Source organism: Neovison vison, chromosome 14 (assembly GCF_020171115.1).
Source record: "Neovison vison isolate M4711 chromosome 14, ASM_NN_V1, whole genome shotgun sequence".
NCBI lineage: Eukaryota > Metazoa > Chordata > Mammalia > Carnivora > Mustelidae > Neogale > Neogale vison.
In genome coordinates, this window is record NC_058104.1 from 16674998 (window position 1) to 16692810 (window position 17813).

The window sequence follows — 17813 nt, forward strand, 5'->3', positions numbered from 1 at the left end:
CCTGAGTCAGATGCTTGTCACTTTGTCGAAGAGTGAATCTCGTGAGGGAAATCTGCCCTGAGTACCTGGTCCACGCTGGCCCTGCGCACTGCCCTCCGGCTTCCAGACATCGTCTGCGCTGTCAGGGCTTCCTGGGGCAGGTGCCATTTCTCTTCTTCACGTCAAGTCAAGCCGGCACAGAGGAGGGGCCGGTGCCTTCTGTTGGATGGATGGACGGAAGGATGGGTGGGTGGACGGTTGGACGGACGGACGGACGGGTGGATGGACGGTTGGATGTGTGGATGGGTGGATGGATGGATGGATGGATGGACGGTTGGATGGATGGATGGATGGATGGACGGTTGGATGGATGGATGGATGTGTGGATGTGTGGATGGGTGGATGGATGGATGCATGGATGGACGGATGGATGGGTGAATGGATGGATGGATGGGTGAATGGATGGATGCATGGATGGACGGACGGACGGACGGACGGACGGACGGATGTGTGGATGGGTGAATGGGTGGATGGATGGATGGGTGGATGGATGGACGGACGGATGGATGGACGGACGGATGATGGGGCCTTCGCACCTTCTGTATCTGCTCCCCCACAAGGCCTGGCCACTGTTTTCAGGGTCCCGCGCTGTCGCTGTCGCTCTGGCCCCGCCCTCACCGCCCCCACGCCCGCCCTGGGTCCCCGGATCCGAAGCCCCGCCCCCGGGAGGCTCCGCCCACAGCCGGGGTTGGAGGGAGAAGGCAACGCCCCCCCCCCGCAGGCCGCCTGGGATTGGTGCGGCCGCCGCCAGGGGGCGGGTCCTGGGCGGGGCAGCTGTGACGCGCTCGCGGCCAGAAAAGCCCGGCCAGGGGGCGGGCGAGGGACTGACGGCGCGGCCCGGAGCGGTGAGTGTCCGACGGGCGGGACGGGCGGGACAGGAGGGACGCGCGGCGGGCGGAGCGGAGGACGCCGACGGCCGTGGCGCGCGCTGGGCGCTGCCCACATCCGCCTCCCCGCAGGCCGCGCGGGGCCAAGCGCAGCGCGGGAGCCCGGAGCCCGCCCCGCCCGGGGGACGCAGGACATTCAGTCCCGGCTTGTCTTCCAGACCCGGACCGCCGAGGCCCCTGGAGGCGAGGACCCGCCGGCATGGCTTCGGAGGTGAGTGACCTCGGGGACGCCGGGGGGAGGGGCGCTCTGGGAGCCGCGGGGGCCCTGACCTGCGCGCGGGATCCCGCGTGCCGCACCCGCCGCCGGCCACCCTCCGGGTCTTCGCCGGCTGCGGGCGACGGAACCTCCGGTGCACCTGCCGGAGCCCGGGAGGCCTGTGCTTGGACTTCCCGGCGCGCATCACCATCGGCTCTCGGCCCGCTCCGCGCCCCAGGAGCTCTCCCAACCCGCGAGGCGAGGGGGGTGGCCCTGACCGACCCGACCGGACAGTGCTCCCAGCCAGGGCGCAGGGAGCGAGCTGCCCCCTCATTCAGCTCCCTCACCTCCCGATGCCCTTCCTGTCGGTCCCCACCCTGCGACCCTGCTCCTGCTGTAGCAGACAGAGGCCGCGTGACTCTGGCTTGTGGACAGAACCAGGAGGTTCAGGGACCATGCCCTGTGGCCCTAGTGGCCCCAGGGCCTGGTGGCTTGCTCTCTCACTGGCCTCTCTTCCTTAGAGCCACAGGGCGCCTGGGTTCTCCTCCTGACCACTCCTGGCAGGAGTCCTAGGCACAGGTTCCTTTTCTGGGGCCTCAGTTGGATAATCTGGCAGATGGGGGTAATAATAAATCTCTGCCTCCTTCTGGAAGGTACTGGGTCCTGAGGTCATTGCTTTGAACCTTTCAGGTAAAGGGGGCTGTTTGCTTGGTGCCAGCGAAGGGAGCCTGTGGCCTGGGAAGCAGGAGGTCGGGGTCCCAGTCCTATCTGGTCCTCATTAGCTAGCAAAGCACTTCCTCTCTCTGGCCCTCAGTTTGTTCATCTGCATAAATGGGATGAGAATGCCTGTCCTGCTGGTTTCTGGGTCATGGTGTCAGGGGCGACAGTAGGGCTTGGACTTTGGAGGCAAACAGAGTCGGTTTCTGAAGCAATTCCTCAACCCCCCAGGGTAACAGTGCCCACCTCCCAGGAGGGTGTAATAGCATATGTAGAATGCCTAGCCCAGGGCTGAGCTGTCGTACCAAACAGTAGGTGCTCGGTAAATGCTGGCTAAGGATACCGACAGTAACAACACGGTATTTCCCTGTGCCTTCTAAATTGGTTATTGCTTATTCATCCCCACCCAAACCAGTACTCCTGCACCCTTGCCTCAAAGGTGTCATTCTGGCCCAGATGTGCTCAAGGCTAGAGGAGGGCCCTTTCTGCCTTGTTGGGACTCCCCCTCTCTTCAGAGCCCAAATGGTAGCACCTCATTCTGACATCCATCTGGGATCTTTTTTTAAAAAAAGATTTTATGGGGCACCTGGGTGGCTCAGTGGGTTAAGCCTCTGCCTTCCGCTCAGGTCATGATCTCAGAGTCCTGGGATCGAGCCCCGCATCGGGCTCTCTGCTCAGCAGGGAGCCTGCTTCCCCCACTCCCAAGCCCTGCCTGCTTCTCTGCCTATTTGTGATCTCTGTCTGTCAAACAAATAAAATCTTTTTTAAAAATTAAAAAAAAAAGATTTTAATTATTTATTTGAGAGAGAGAGAGAGATTGAGAGTTTGGGCGGGGGGAGAAGAGACAGGGGGCAGGGACAGGGAGAGAGAATCTCAAGCAGACTCCCCACGGACCAGGGAGCCAGCTGCGCAACTCTCTCTATCTCAGGACTTAGAACTGAGCCAAAAGCAACAGTCGGACACTCAGTGGACTGAGCCACTAGGCCCCCTCTTTCTGGGGTCTTTTTAAGCCTGCCAGTGCTGCGGAGCTTGGTCCCAATGCAAAGTGGGCTGCCTTCAGGAGACCAGCGCATCAGGTGACTTCTGCTTGCCCCAGGCTGTCTTGTGGGTTGGTGCTAATTGGTTTGGCTGCAGCCCCACTTGTTAAGTAGTTGTTATTACTAACAACCCAGGCTGGGAGTCCAGGGCCTGCTGGAGGAGGCAGCGCCAGGTTCCGGGCGGAGGGGCCCGCTGGCTCCCAGTCCTGACTGGCATTGGCCTGCCCTGGTCTTCTGGCCCCAGCGGTCAGGAGAGGGGCCCACGTGGTGCTTTGCGGGAGATCAAGGCTTGGCGGGTAAGGGGAGGATCTAGCTCAAAAGGTTGAGGGGGGCGGAGGCCGCTTCTGCGGGGCAGAGTCCTCAGACAGCCAAGGCTGCTGGGCAACGAGGGGTCAGGTCACAGCCTGGGGCGCGAGCACAGTGGAGGCCCCCATGGTGCACACAGGAGCCCGGAGCGCGGTTAAGACACCGCCAGCCTCTGGCAGCCCTTGGCCCCTCCCTTACTGAGAATTTACTGAGTGGCAGGCACTGTGCTCTGTACGCACTTAGAAATTTCACCTAACTGAATGTCACAACAGCTCGAGCAGATAGGTACTACCATTGTCCTCGTTTATCGGGGGTAACCCTGCAGCTTGGAAAGGTTATGGAATATGCCCACAGTCAGGTGGCTAGGAGGGGTCTGGGACATTGCAGGGTGACAGAGGAGGACATATGTCCCCAGCAGCCGTTATAAACTCCCCCTCCGCAGGAAAGTCGGCAGTGAAGTAAAATGCCTCCGTCCACCCAGGGAACACTCTCCCAATCCTTGGCTTTCTGGGAGCTAGGACGGCTCCCTTGTGTTCTGTACCCCTCCCCCATCTGTCACATGCTGTGGCCTCTGTACTCTTTCAAAACAGAGGTGTCTCTGCCCCACCCCTCTGCCCTTAGCTCCTGGGGGGCATAGGGTCAGCTGGTGACCTTCTAGAAGGCCAAAGATAAGAGATGTGCCAGAGGCACTCTCCAAAGGAATGGTGGAGGTTGGGATCTTAGGCTCTGCCCCAAGCTGTGGGAGAGAAATGCAGGCCATTTGAGCCTGGTGGGGCGCCGGGCGCCTCAGGTGCTTCCTCACCTGTCCCTGCTGCAAAAGTTCAGGATATCAGAGCCAGCAGAGGGGAACATGGGGGGAGGCGTGCGGGCTCTGCTTCAGTTAGCTGGGCTGTGGTCCGGGCTCTATCACCCCGGCAAGGGCTCCGTGCCTTGGTTTCCCCCTCTCTGCAGCGGGATAGAATTGGTAGCCACATCAGAGTCTCTGTTGGCGCGGGCCAAGCTATGGCAGTCGTGCCTGGCACGCGGTGGGAGTGCAGAGTACGCTAGCGAGGACGGTTGTCATTACCGTCAGAGTGGCAGAGCTGGACTCAGACTGCATTCGGAGTGACTTCTCCCCTCGGTCAGTGGCACAAAAGGTCCCAGAAGTTCTGCTCTACTCTCAGGGGTGCCTCGTCCCCTGCCATCATTTCCTTAGAGAAGTGTCACCGGTGGGAGAGAACCCTAACTTCAGTGTCCAGCCACACTGACTCCCCAGGTGGCTTCGAGCAAGTTCCTGATCCTCTCTGAGCCTCCGTTTCCTTATCTGTCCAGTGAGAATGGCCCTGCCTGCTGGTTCCCACTGCCGTCAGACTTGCTAGCTCTCCCGCGGGCCCTTGGGGAGAGGCGCTGTTCTCAGGGTGGGAAGGAGATTAACTGTTCCTGCTCTCCTGGCCAGAGTGGGAAGCTATGGGGTGGCCGCTTTGTGGGCGCAGTGGACCCCATCATGGAGAAGTTCAACTCATCCATTGCCTACGACCGGCACCTGTGGGAGGTGGACGTGCAGGGCAGCAAGGCCTACAGCCGGGGCCTGGAGAAGGCAGGGCTCCTCACCAAGGCCGAGATGGACCAGATACTTCATGGACTGGACAAGGTATTCTGTACACCTGAAAGCCCCCTCTAGAGCCCCACCCTGTGGTCCCAGGCTTCCACCAAGTCCCAAACAGGTTGTGGAGGATGTGCTCTCCAGGCACACTTTCCCTTGGGATTAAATGTCTGTCAAGGTGCTCTTTATTTTATTTTTATTTTTTTAATTTTTAAAAGCTTTATTTATTTATCTTCGAGAGAAAGCAGGGGGAGGGGCAGAGGGCGAGGAAGAAAGAGAAACTCCAGCGGACTCCTCACAGAGCGGGGAGCCAACGCAGGGTTCATTCCCACAACCCTGAGATTATGACCTGAGCCGAAATCAAGAGTGGGCTGCTTAACATACTGAGCCCCCCAGGTGCCCCTGCCGAGGTGCCGTGTAAACCATGTGCTGTGCTGTGTCTCTCTTCTCCCTCAATGCCTCCGTGGCCCGTGACCCATGGCTCATAGGGGAAGGAGACCTGGGCCTGAGGTGCTCCCCTGGGTGTGGGGGCTACAACCCCCCAGGGAGCACTCACACCTCCTGGGGAGCACCCCGAGGACGCAGCTCTTACGCAGAGACAGTCAGTGATCAGAGCTGGGTGGGACCAAGGCTGTGGATGGCTGACCCCGACCCCTGGGTTGTTGGCATCTGCTGCAGGTGGCTGAGGAGTGGGCTCAGGGCACCTTCAAACTAAACCCCAATGATGAAGATATTCACACAGCCAACGAGCGACGTCTGAAGGTATGACCCCCTGCTGTCCACCTGGCCTCCCCCTTCTCCCTCACCCATGGCCCCTTGGAGCATGAGCACCATCCTTCTGTTCCCTGCTGGCTGGATGTCAGAGCAGGTGGCCTCTGCAGAGATGGCAGGGCCCAGGGGTAGGGAGGGAAGGTGACAAGGCTGGGAGGCACCAGGCCCTGCCTGGGCTGACCATGACCCCCTTCCTCTCTCCGCCCCCAGGAGCTCATCGGTGAAACTGCGGGGAAGCTGCACACGGGCCGAAGTCGGAATGACCAGGTGGGGCTCCCGCACTCCCCACCACCTGACCTTGGACCTTGTGCATTCCCGATCCTGGGGAGCCCAGGTGGCAGATGTAGAGCTCTGCCGTGGTCCTGGCTCCCCAGTGAAGCCACACATCTGTGTCCCCGAGTGCCACCCTCTCCTCCCACAGGTAGTCACAGACCTGAGGTTGTGGATGCGGCAGAACTGCTCTAAACTCTCTGCCCTCCTCTGGGAGCTCATCAGAACGATGGTGGACCGGGCCGAGGCGTGAGTTTCCGGTGGACACCCAGGTGGCAGAGAGGGGCACGAGGGCAGCCCTGCCCTGGGACAGGCAGCCTGAATGCCAGATCTACGTGGTAAGGGTGAAGGGGCTTGGGGAGCCAGGCCCTGGAGCTCAGGGAGGTCCTGGAACTCCTGGACTAATGAGGTAAAGCAGCCAGGAAGGGGGGCATTTCTTGCCATCTTTCCTACTCCCATGCCAGCTGAACGCAGCAGGTAGGGCGAGCTCACCCTCTGAGGCTTCGTAAGTAGGAGACTAAGGGACTAGGCAGATGCCTGAAGCCTGAGGAAAGGGGCTGCCTGTGCCAGGGACAGCCCAGGTCACTGCTCAGCCGCTCCACGCCCCGATCCCCACCCAGCATGGCTGGCACAGGACAGCCAAAGCTGCCTCCCACTGGCCTCATCCCAAGTTCTGGCTCTTTTGACCTCACATCTTTGGGGGTGACTTGGCTCCTTCCAGACCTGGCCAATTTGCTGCTGAGAAGTCCCTGTCTGGTGTCAGAGATAGGGGGACCCCAGCTCCCTGTGACCTCTTGTTCACAGACCTTACCACATGGGGGAGAACAACGGCCTAAGACCCTTTGCTCCGGGGGTGCTGGGAGAAATGGGGAGTGACTGCTAATGACTACGAGTTGCTTCTTTGGGGGGATGAAAACATTCTAAAATTGACGGGGTGACAGGCACACAAAAGTGTACAGTTTAAGTGGGCGAGTGACGTCTCAGTAAAGCTGTTTATTAAAACAAACAAACCAAAACCATCACCTGCAGCGCCTCGTCTCTTTGAAAGTGCCCCCTGCTCTTCTGAGGTCCTTGGGTGCGTCTCATGGGCTCACAGATGGCAACTCTCCCGCCAAGTAGTACCTCTTGGCGTCCCCTCCTTCACTGTCACCTCTGCTTAGAGCTGAGGGCGGCACCGCCTCGTGTCCCGGCTCCCATCCTGCTCTGGGGAGGCCCCGGGGCCCTGGCCCCGTCCCTGGGTCATGCTGCCCCGCTTCTGGTCTCTTCCTTTAGGATGTGTTTGTCCCCAGGAGGTCGCTTGGTTTCTTGCGCAGGCAGCTCCTTGCAAGGCTGGCCTCTCTCTTCCCCGCTGGGGCCTGCGGGGTGCCGGCGACACAGGCCGGCCTTGCAGAGCTGCGCAGCCCCTCAGACCCTGCGGCTCTTCTCCCCCCACAGGGAACGCGACGTTCTCTTCCCGGGGTACACGCACCTGCAAAGGGCTCAGCCCATCCGCTGGAGCCACTGGATACTGAGGCGAGTGGGGCGGGGCATCGTGCAGGGGTGTTGTGGAGGGGCTGTGACGGAGGGGAGGGCCCCAGGGGCCCTGACCTCTGCCCTCTGGCTTCCTAACAGCCATGCCGTGGCGCTGACCAGAGACTCGGAGAGGCTGTTGGAGGTCCAGAAGCGGGTCAACGTCCTGCCCCTGGGGAGGTGAGTCAGCCCCCAGTGTCCCGAGGGCCTCGTGGCGGGGCGGGGTGGGGGGCTGTCCCACATGGTTAGCCGGTCCTTGGGGATCAACGGAAGAGGAGGCACTAGGAAGGACAGAGGAGGCAGCCGGCCAGGTGACGGGCCTCTCCGTCCGCAGTTCTTCCACGCGGACCCACGGTGGTCTCAGAGATGGGGCTGACCAGGCTAGCAAGGATGCCAGAGCGGGGCCAGAGCTCTGCAGAGGTTAGAGAGCCGGCGGTTGCCCTCAGCCTGCCGTTTCAGCTCCGTGGGGACAAGCGTCCGTCAGCCACACTGCCTGGGTGGCCGCCACCGGGGCTTGGCTCTGGGTGTGTGTGTGTGTGTGTGTGTGTGCGCGTGCGCGCGCCAGGAGCCCTGCTCACCTGGGATCCCCTGTTCCTGCAGCGGGGCCATTGCGGGCAACCCTCTGGGTGTGGACCGGGAGCTGCTCCGAGCAGGTGAGGCGCCCTGCCCCTCCCGCGATGATCCCCCGCAGCACCTGCCAGGTGCCAGAGACACACACTTGGAGGGGGCAGGGGGCTGGCTGAGACCCTCATTTATTACCTGTGGACAGTGAGGCCAGAGCGGCACGAGAAGGCTTGTAACAGCGGTGCATGGCGCTGGGGACACTCAGGGCTCCTGCTTCGTGCCCGGGACCTGTACAGGAGACCCTCCCCCATTCCTGCCGCTCCCTACTCTCCTCCCTAAAAGGGCCTCAAGGAGGAGGTGGCTGGGCAACCTGATTAGGGGTAGAGGAAGGCCCTCCTTGCCCTCCAGCCCAGCCCTGTTGCCTTCCCCACGTCCTTCTCCAGAACTGAACTTTGGGGCCATCACTCTCAACAGCATGGACGCCACCAGTGAGCGAGACTTTGTGGGTGAGTCCTCGGAGCCTGCCCGCTTGTCCTCTAGGGCCACTCCCCTGCCCTGTGCCCTAATTTAGCTCTGTCTGGCTCTCATCTAGCCCTGGCTCCCCTCCCGCCTCCTCCTACCCCTCCCACCTCCCAAGTCTGGTCCCCCGGGGCGTCTCCAGAACGAGTGGGGAGCAGGAGAAGCCTGGGGACCGGAAGGCCTGCTCTCCCTTCCCCCACTAGCTGAGTTCTTGTTCTGGGCTTCGCTGTGCATGACCCACCTCAGCAGGATGGCCGAGGATCTCATCCTCTACGGCACCAAGGAATTCAGCTTTGTGCAGCTCTCAGATGCCTACAGGTAAGGCTGGGCCCTTCCCTACCCGGCTCTGCACCCGCCAGCGTGGCTTCCTTCCTCCCCATACCCTCCCTGCCCCGACACCCGCCCCCTGGCCCTGGCCCCGGGGCAGACCGGAACTGCATGCCGCTAGACCTCCCCTGACCCAGCCAGCAGACCAGCCAAGGGGCAAGGGAGCCCTTTCAGCCCTAGCCTCTCTGTCCCCAGCACCGGAAGCAGCCTGATGCCCCAGAAGAAAAACCCAGACAGCCTGGAGCTAATCCGGAGCAAGGCGGGGCGCGTGTTTGGGCGGGTGAGCAGGGCAGGGAGTGGGGGCAAGGCTCTGGGCTGACCCGGAGGGTCCTGAGGGAACGTGCAGGGTGGGCTCTGAGGTCCAGCCTCCTCATTCTCACTCTTTTCTCAGTGTTCTGGGCTCCTGATGACGCTCAAGGGGCTCCCAAGCACCTACAACAAGGACTTACAGGTGCGAGGCTGGGGCCGTGGGTGAGGGCCCCACCTGCATGTACACCGTATCCCATTCCTCCGGGCCCTGGACATCCAGGCAGGGACCCCGCGGAATTGCCGCCTCCCATCCCATGCACCCAGCCCTTGACGGTCCTTGAGAACTCTCTCCTCTCTGTCGATGTGGGTTGTACGAGGTGCTGAGCGTTCCTCACGGAGGGCAGTGGGATGCCTCCGTGGGGGGCAGGGCTGCTGGGCTCTCACCTCCTGCCACGCGGCCCCCAGGAGGACAAGGAAGCCGTCTTTGAAGTGTCGGACACCATGAGCGCCGTCCTGCAGGTGGCCACGGGCGTCATCTCCACGCTGCAGGCAAGCCCCCGTCCTCTTCCCCAGGCCCCTACCTGCCAGGAGGGGAGGGTGGGTACATCCAGAAGATCTGGGGCAGGGGGAGGGGGTGGGTGTTTGCTCCTGCCCCTAGGAACAGCGGAGAGACGAAAGCCACAGTAGAATGGAAGCAGGTTAAGACGCTGCGGGTCCCATCAACTGGCCTGACCGGATCTCCCTTTTGGTCCCTGATGACGGGAGATCTCAGTACACACAGCCGAGACCGCACAATGAACCCCTGTGGACTAGCGCCCAACTTCACCAACAAGCAACTCGTGGCATTTCTCGCTTCGGCTCTTTACCCACCACCCGCCCTGCCCCCGCAGTTCTGATGCAGCCTAAGCTGGGGACCCCGAGAGAAAGTGCCGGCAGCCCCGATAGCACCCCTAAACGTTACCGGGGATGATGGCAAACGGCGGAGAGGGCGGACCAGGCTGGGTCAGAGTAGATCTGCCTGGGGCTGAGGGTGGGAGGCTGGCGGCTTCACCACCAGGGTCCCCAGGATTCACCGCTCCCCTCCCGGCGTCCCCCAGATTCACCGGGACAACATGGCACGGGCTCTTAGTCCTGACATGCTGGCCACTGACCTCGCCTACTACCTGGTCCGCAAAGGGGTGAGTGTGGGGTGGCTGGGGTGCAGCGGGAGGAGATGGGGACGTCCCCGGCCGAGGGTGGGGGGCGTGAGGGACGGCGCGGGCAGAACAGGGGGCCGAGGATGGCTGAGTCGGAGCCCCCCACGCCGGCCGCCCCAGATGCCGTTCCGCCAGGCGCACGAGGCCTCCGGGAAAGCCGTGTTCATGGCCGAGACCAAGGGGGTCGCCCTCAACCAGCTGTCGCTCAAGGATCTGCAGGCCATCAGGTGCGGCCCCTGCCTCCCCGCTGCGGCCCGCCCCGGGAGGTGCGCCCGGGCCAGTGGGGTCCCCGGGGACCCCCGCTGGGCCCTGGCCCACCTGGTCCTCTGTCCCGCAGCCCCCTGTTCTCGGGCGACGTGAGCCGCGTGTGGGACTACGGCCACAGCGTGGAGCAGTACGCGGCCCTGGGGGGCACAGCGCGCTCCAGCGTCGACTGGCAGATCGGCCAGGTGCGGGCGCTGCTGAGGGCCCAGCAGGCCTAGCCCCCTGCCGCACCCCCCCAAGCAGGCCTAGCCACCCCACCCCCCACCTCCAAGCCCTCCCGGCAGGCCTCGGGCCCCCCTCTGTGCCCCCCAATAAAGCCGGCCTGAGGGGAGGCCGCTGCTTGTTCCCTGCCCTGCCTGACTCCCTCAGCCGCGGGCTCTCGGGGGTCTCTTGGGTGGACACTGGGGCCATCAAGGCAGCGGGGAAAATGGACGAGGATGGCAAGAGGCACAGATGGGGAAGGAGCAGCGGGGGCGGCCTTCATTGGAGCCTCCACCCTGCGCGGCAGGCGGCCACAGTAACTTCCTGCCTCCCGAGCTCCCGGGAGGCACTGGCCTCCTTGGAGCCTTGATGGTGCCTGATGGGCTTGGGGAACTCAGCCAGTCCCTGTTCATTATCCTTCCTTCCAGTGTCCTCCTGGCTCCCCTGCTCGCCTTCTCCTGCTTGACCCACCCTTCTCTAACAGTCAGCGGCACCTGTCGTGGGGCCCCAGGGTGGGGGGGATGGTACATTTGGGGGTAGAGTCACTCGGCCAGCTGGCGTGCGATGCCAGGCGCTGGGTGAGCTTCATATACGTGCCAGGCGTCTCCTTCACCCTGGAGGGTAATGAATGGTCCTGGCACAGATCACGAGGTGCACAGACAGGCAGTGCAAGGGGTGGGGGGCTGCTCCCCCGTGGCGGTCAAGGACTTACCTTTACTCTGCAAGGGCCCGAGGCCAGGTCTGGCACACAGTAAATGTTCAATAGCAGTGAGTCCCAGGAGAGGCCAGCAGAGACCTCTTCTACATGGCTGTCACCAAAATCCTCATAAGAAATGTCTGACATTTATGTTTCATTAACAACAGAGCTAAACCCAAGGAAGAATGAATAACCCCTCCCACGTGTTTCTTGGGAGCAATGGAAACACTTTGTAAACTGAACAGTTAAAACCTCAGCAGTGCGGACACCACACCACATTCCAAAAGGGGCCAAAGGCATGACTCACAGAATGTTGGCTCCCCAAGTGTGGTTCCTCTTTAACTTCCTCCTCCTCATTTGGGAGTTTGTTAAAAAATGCAAACTCTCAGGCCTGAGACCTACAAAATCAGATTCTAGGTGGGGGTGCAGCTAGGCCTTCAGGTGATTCTGATGCACATTCAGGTTTGAGAATCACTGATCTCTAGAATCTTGTTACCTAGAGTAACCACAGGTCACTACCTCTCCCAGGTCCCAGCTTGACCTGATCTAGAATCTGCATTTTAACAAACTCCCCAGATACTGGTTGTACACATTAGAGTCAAAGTGCTGATCTAATTAGACCTGAGAAAGTTTAATATCTAGTCTCAGAAATGAAGGAGGGACTAATGTACATCAAACAACAGACAGGATTAAAATAATGACTTGAATGCATATGTAATGCAGACGACACAGGGAGCAGTTCCTGCCCTACACCTCCATCAGGAGGACACACCACAACCTGAGTGAGAACTCTGTTCTCAGACAATCCTATCAAGTTTCTCCTTAACTGGAATCAGCCCCGCAGGGCTTCCCACCCGTGAGCCCAGCCACATGCCCTCTGACCTGACCAGAGGAATGAGCCTCTCCCGGGTCAGGGAGAGCAAGAGTTTGTATGGCTTTTCTCCAGACTGCCCATACGTGATTGAGTTACTCCCCTTGTCTGCCTCTTTCCATTCTGCCAACAATTTACACCAAAGTTCCGTAAGACTTCGGACTGGTTTCCCATTGCTGCTGTAACAAATTACCCCTCATAGTGGAATAAAACAGCATAAACATTATCTAATAATTGTTGAGGTCAGAGTCTGAAATGCGTTTATACTGAGACAGAATCAAGTGACAACAAACATTTGGGAGAATCTATTTCTTTGCCTCTTCCAGTTTCTAGAAGCCATCTGCATTCCTTGGCTTGTGGCCCTTTCCTTCATCTCTGAGGCCAGTGGTACAAATCTTCAAATCCTTCTGCTTCCTTTGTCACATCCTCTGACTGACCTTTCTGCCCCACTCTTATAAAGACCCATGTGATTACACTGGATCCACCTGGATAAAGCAAGAAAATCGTTTCATCTCAAGATCCTTAACTTAATCACATCTGCAAAGTTCCTTTTACCATGTTAGGTAACATATTCACAAGTTTGGGGGATCATTGTTCAGTTTACTGTATTTTGTTGTCTGGCTCTCAAAGACCAATATCTATCCATGGGCCACACATTCACTCCATCCCATGCACCACCCCCCCAGCCCAAAGTTTTAGCCCCTTAAACATCAGCACAAGTTCTAAATCTCGTCAGCTTGGAAGTCCCACATCTCATTATCTAAATCATCTGAATTAGGTATGAGAGACGGATATGATCCTCCAGGGGCAAAGTTCCTCCTTATCCATGAACCTGAGAATCTCATGTGACTGTGGTGGGGATTAGGGTTCGCCCAAACGAACGATCGTTTGACACTTAGAGGCATTTCAATTTATGTCTTTTTAAAGATTTTATTTATTTATTTTAGACAGGACAAGCGGGGTGGGGGGCGGCGAGGAGCAAAGGGAGACGGACAAGCGGACTCTGCACTGACCATAGAGTCCCATACGGGCCTCGATCCCGGGATCTCGAGGTCGTGACCTGAGCCAAAATCAAGAGTAGGACATTTAACAGACTGAGCCACCCAGGTGCCCCAAGGCATTTCAGTTTTAAAAGGAAGAAAACGGAAGGGAAAAAGGAATCCCTTGTTCCAAGCAATTTTGAAATCCAACCCAGAAAATTCCACTAGTTTTCAAGGCCTGGGAATACAGGTTTCCCCGGTGTCTGAAAGTACAGTGTTCCTTTGAAAGTTTTTATAAGCCAAAATGGTATAAAGTAAAAATTATTACCGTTAATTACTGTTATTTTATTTTATTTTTTTAAAGATTTTATTTATTCATTTGACAGAGAGAGATCACAAGTAGGCAGAGAGGCAGGCAGAGAGAGAGAGGAGGAAGCAGGCTCCCCGCTGAGCAGAGAGCCCGATGCGGGACTCGATCCCAGGACCCTGAGATCATGACCCGAGCTGAAGGTGAGGCTTAACCCACTGAGCCACCCAGGTGCCCAACTCCCCCCAGCTGGAGTGAACTCAAAGAAAAAAAAATGCCTCTGGGCACTTTTTCATGGATGGGAGGAGAAAATTTAATTCTGTATTTGCTGTAATGTTCTGCTAATCTTGAAAAAAAATGTATAATGTCACAGAGCTTTTAATTTTAAACTTTGATTTTATATTTTGATTTTCTCAAAGCAGAATTACAGTATAAACACACATATTTTAAAACATTAAGAGGCAAAAGACCACATACATAATTCCATTTACATAAAACCCCTGAATTACGGAGACAAAAAATAGATTAGTTGTTGCTTAGGACTAGATTGGTGGGACAGAAGGGTAGAAAGCAAAGAGCACAGAGTTTCCTTTTGAGGTGATGAAAATGTTCCAAACTTTAAAAAAAAAAAAGTTCCAAACTTAATCGCAATAATGGTCACACACACCTGGGAATATACTAAAAACTATTGCATTGTACACTGTAAGTGGATGAATTATGAGGTATTTTAATTATATCTCAGTGAAAGTGTTTTTAAAAAAATAAACATTAGGGTGCTCTCTTTGCTGAATCCACTGTGAGAATGAAGACATTTTCAGTAACCAGACTGTCCACCTTTTAGAAAATGTATCCCTCTGATGGGACAGTTATCGTGAAAAGCCCAGAAGACCCCTGTGGAGGGATGTCATCAGTGTAGAAATCAGCCTCCTTGGAAGGAAAGTGAGAGGCTCTGGATTGACAAACAGGGAGGAACTGGCGACCGTTCATGTGGTCGGTAGTCAAATATAGCACATGAGCAAGGGTTTCCATTAGGGTGAGGCCTGTGTGTGCTCATTTCCCCATTTATGCCTTTATTATGGAGAGCAGTTCTTTTGTTAAAATCTGAAAATTCTTGGATGAAAAAAAATTCATTTGCTGGTTCAAATGAGGCCAGCTGTTGCTCGGTGCCTGTCCCAAGCCCAGAAAGTAACTGGCATTGAACTTGTACAAATTCACCTTCTTTGATTCAGCAAGCTACAGCAGTTAATCACAAGGACATGAGAAAATTTTAGATGCTGTCGGTCTCTGAAAAAGGAACTCAAGAAGATCTGAGGTTTTCCACTAGAGTAACAAGATGCCAAATGAGTTCCAAGACCTATTTGAGATATTGTTTAAATGCAATGAAATTTATCTATCAGGGGGAAAAAAAAATAGGAAGTCTTGAGCTCCTGGGTGGCTTACTCAGTTGAGATCTGCCTTTGGCTTGGGTCATGATCCCAGAGTCCTGGGATTCCAAGCCCCGTGTTGGGCTCCCTGCTCAGTGGGGAGTCTGCTTCTCCCTCTCCCTCTGCTCCTTCCCCTGCTCATTCTCTCTTGTTCATTCACTCTCTCAGATAAATAAATAAAATCTTTTTAAAAAAAAGGAAGTCTCAAACTTATCTCTGATCAACGGAGTATCCTGTGACTTGCTTGTTAAGCTCAAGGCTGTGACCAGACAACCTTTGCAGGGACACTGGGCGTTGCTGCAGCCCGCCACAAGGGGAAGCGTGCTCTACAAGCCCTTCCTGTCCTAGACATCAGAAAGTCCTGTGGTTGTAGGGTAATTTGGGAAAAGGAATGAAGGGGCCATCGACAATTTAAATGCAATTTGGGGTGTATTACCTTGAGTAAGTCATTTTACCTCTCTGAGCCTTAATTTCCTCATCTGTAACAGAGACAGCAGAACCATTTTATAGTCTTTCAGAGCTATAAGGTTCTCTTTGCAGAATGCCCACTCATGGGGATTGCTACCACTATGGCCATCCGGCAATAGGAATCCAAAGGGCACCCCACACAGCCCAGGACACCTTTGCCTCAGTGATGCTCTGTATGCTCTCATTTGCGGTGGGGGGAGCAGGGCCCATGGGATGGTCATGGAACAAGGAGGGGGATCAGCTGCTAGAAAGTCACAGTCTGGCTAACACCAGACAGTGCAGACCCCTGAGTACAAACATAGTCACAGCGACTGTCCCAGGAAGAAGGAAAAGGGAGAGGTTCCTTTTGACCGAAGAAACAGAAGAGCTGGCGTCTGAACCGAGTTTGGAAAGATGACCCAGAGAACAGAACAAAGAACGCTACAGCCTCCAAGACAAGCCTGGGAAAGCATTTCTGGGCCCAAGAGGCAGGTTACAAGCAGAAGTGCACAGCGGGAGGATGGAAGGGAAGCCCGGAAAAGTAGCTTAAGACTGACAGACGTCCAGTCCGACGGCAAAGTGACTCCATGCTTCAGATGTACAACAGCCGTGAATGAAACACAAAAGGAGAAAGGCCCCGAAAGATCTCGTCAAGATCCGAGTGAGGGAGACCTCTTTGTGAACCAGACACAAGCAGAAAGTGGGATTGGGGAGCCACAGGGCCTGCCTCTGGCTCACGGGCAAAGGTCCTGTCTGAAGGGCTCCGTTTTCCCTCCCCTGGAATGGCAGGAAGTGAAAGCGCCCATGGCACAATCCCCGGAGAGCCCTCAAGATGCCCAGGAAAGGGGAAGAAAAACAGACCCTCCAGCCTGCCGCCCCCTGCCCAGCACACACCCAGGCAATGTCTCCCACGAGAGCACGGGCTCAGGGGCCGCCTGGGGACTGCGTGCTGAGGTGTCGACGGTGAACGTGAAAAATGGAAATAGCCTAAATGCTGAGTAGGCTGAGGGCACAGTTGGTGGCGGCGTGTTCACGCAGGGGAATCGTCTCCAGCAATTCAGTGTATGAGCTGGAGCTGCCTCTAGCCAGGACTTCAGATCTGGCCAAAGCGCGACTCGTGGGGCTTCCTGGGGTGGGAGAGCGCATCATCTCCCAGGGAGGGATGCCGCTGCCGGTGACCGGCTCTTCACCTGCCACAGGTACTCAAAGGAGCAAGGTCACTCGACGGCAGCCCGTGTCAGGGATAAGTCAGGGAGATGGGAGGTGACCGGACAGGGGGCCAATCTGTATTAGTTGTGTCAGAGAAGAACATCACGTGCCCCTTATTCCCCTCGTTTAAAATCCTCTGCTTTTCTCCTTCCCATATGGTGGATTTTGAGCTCTTTTCTGTAGGTGGGGGTGGAAAGTGTTTGGAAAGCTCCAAACACTGGGTTTGAAGAATGCTGCAGGAGAAAAAGAGTTTCAGGAAGGGCATGTCTCCTCTTTCCGGCAACTGCAGATGCGAGACGTCATTCCGTGTCATAAGTTCATTCAAAGAATCTTGCCTGAATGAAGTGTGAAACTGAGAGTACTCATGGAAGTTCCATCCAGAACTGACGCTTGTTTTATTTTGTTACTAAACACGGTCCTTGGAAAGGAGACGCTACTTTACACAGCAACATGGGGAATCCCAAAAACACTGTGCTGAGTGAGAGAAGGTAGACACGAAACTCATCCTGTGTAATTCTGTCTGTGTGAAACTCTAGAGAAGCCAGATCTAACCTATAGCAACAAAACGCAGATTGGTCATTGCTTGGGGCCAGGGGTGAGGACAGGGCTGACTGGGAAGGATCAGAGGGTCCTGCCTGGAGTAGTGGGAAAGTTCTACATTTTGACAGTGGTGCTGGGCACTCAGGTGTACATTTGCCAAGTTATATCAAACCGTGCATTTGGAATGCGCATGCATTTTATTACATGGGAACTATGACTCCAGAGTTTGTTTTAAATTAAAAAAAAAAAAAAAAAGTCCTCGGAAGTATTTCCAAAATGTGGGGGAAGAACTTTTTGAGAAGTTGGACTTTAGAGACTATTTTTAGATCTCTGTCATGGAGAGTAAGCAGACTGCAAAGCAGTTTGGATCAAACAACACAAAAATAATTGGTGATTATGCCAAGAGCAGTTTCCAAGGAGTGTTACCCTGATTGGAATAGGTTGAGGATAAAGAGAATGGGAAAATCTGGCAACATTGAGCACAGAAAGTCCTTCTGATAAATTTTGCTATGGAGAGGACCTCAGGATCAAGGAAGAACACTTTTCATGATAGGAGATCTAGAACATGTTTGAATGCTGTCCAGAAGCAGGACAAACACTGTCAATGTCAAGATGCCTGGGAGGGGTCACTGAGAGGAGGTCCTTGAGCAGGCATGAAGAGACGGGATTCTGAGCCCACACGGAGGGACTGGACTTTGAGGGGA

The 17813-nt window shown here is 56.4% G+C and overlaps 1 protein-coding gene across 1 annotated transcript; it reads left to right on the forward strand.

Moving 5' to 3' along the window:
* Positions 1-863: 863 nt before the first annotated feature.
* ASL (argininosuccinate lyase) lies at positions 864-12436 on the forward strand. Its single transcript, XM_044233043.1, has 17 exons — positions 864-884; positions 1085-1137; positions 4618-4812; positions 5443-5526; positions 5746-5802; positions 5957-6054; positions 7240-7317; positions 7417-7494; positions 7915-7967; positions 8322-8384; positions 8601-8715; positions 8920-9004; positions 9116-9175; positions 9439-9522; positions 10071-10151; positions 10290-10396; positions 10507-12436. The coding sequence occupies exons 2-17, from the start codon at positions 1126-1128 to the stop codon at positions 10649-10651; spliced, it is 1395 nt and encodes a 464-aa protein (XP_044088978.1). The 5' UTR covers positions 864-884; positions 1085-1125; the 3' UTR covers positions 10652-12436.
* The last annotated feature ends 5377 nt before the right edge of the window (positions 12437-17813 follow it).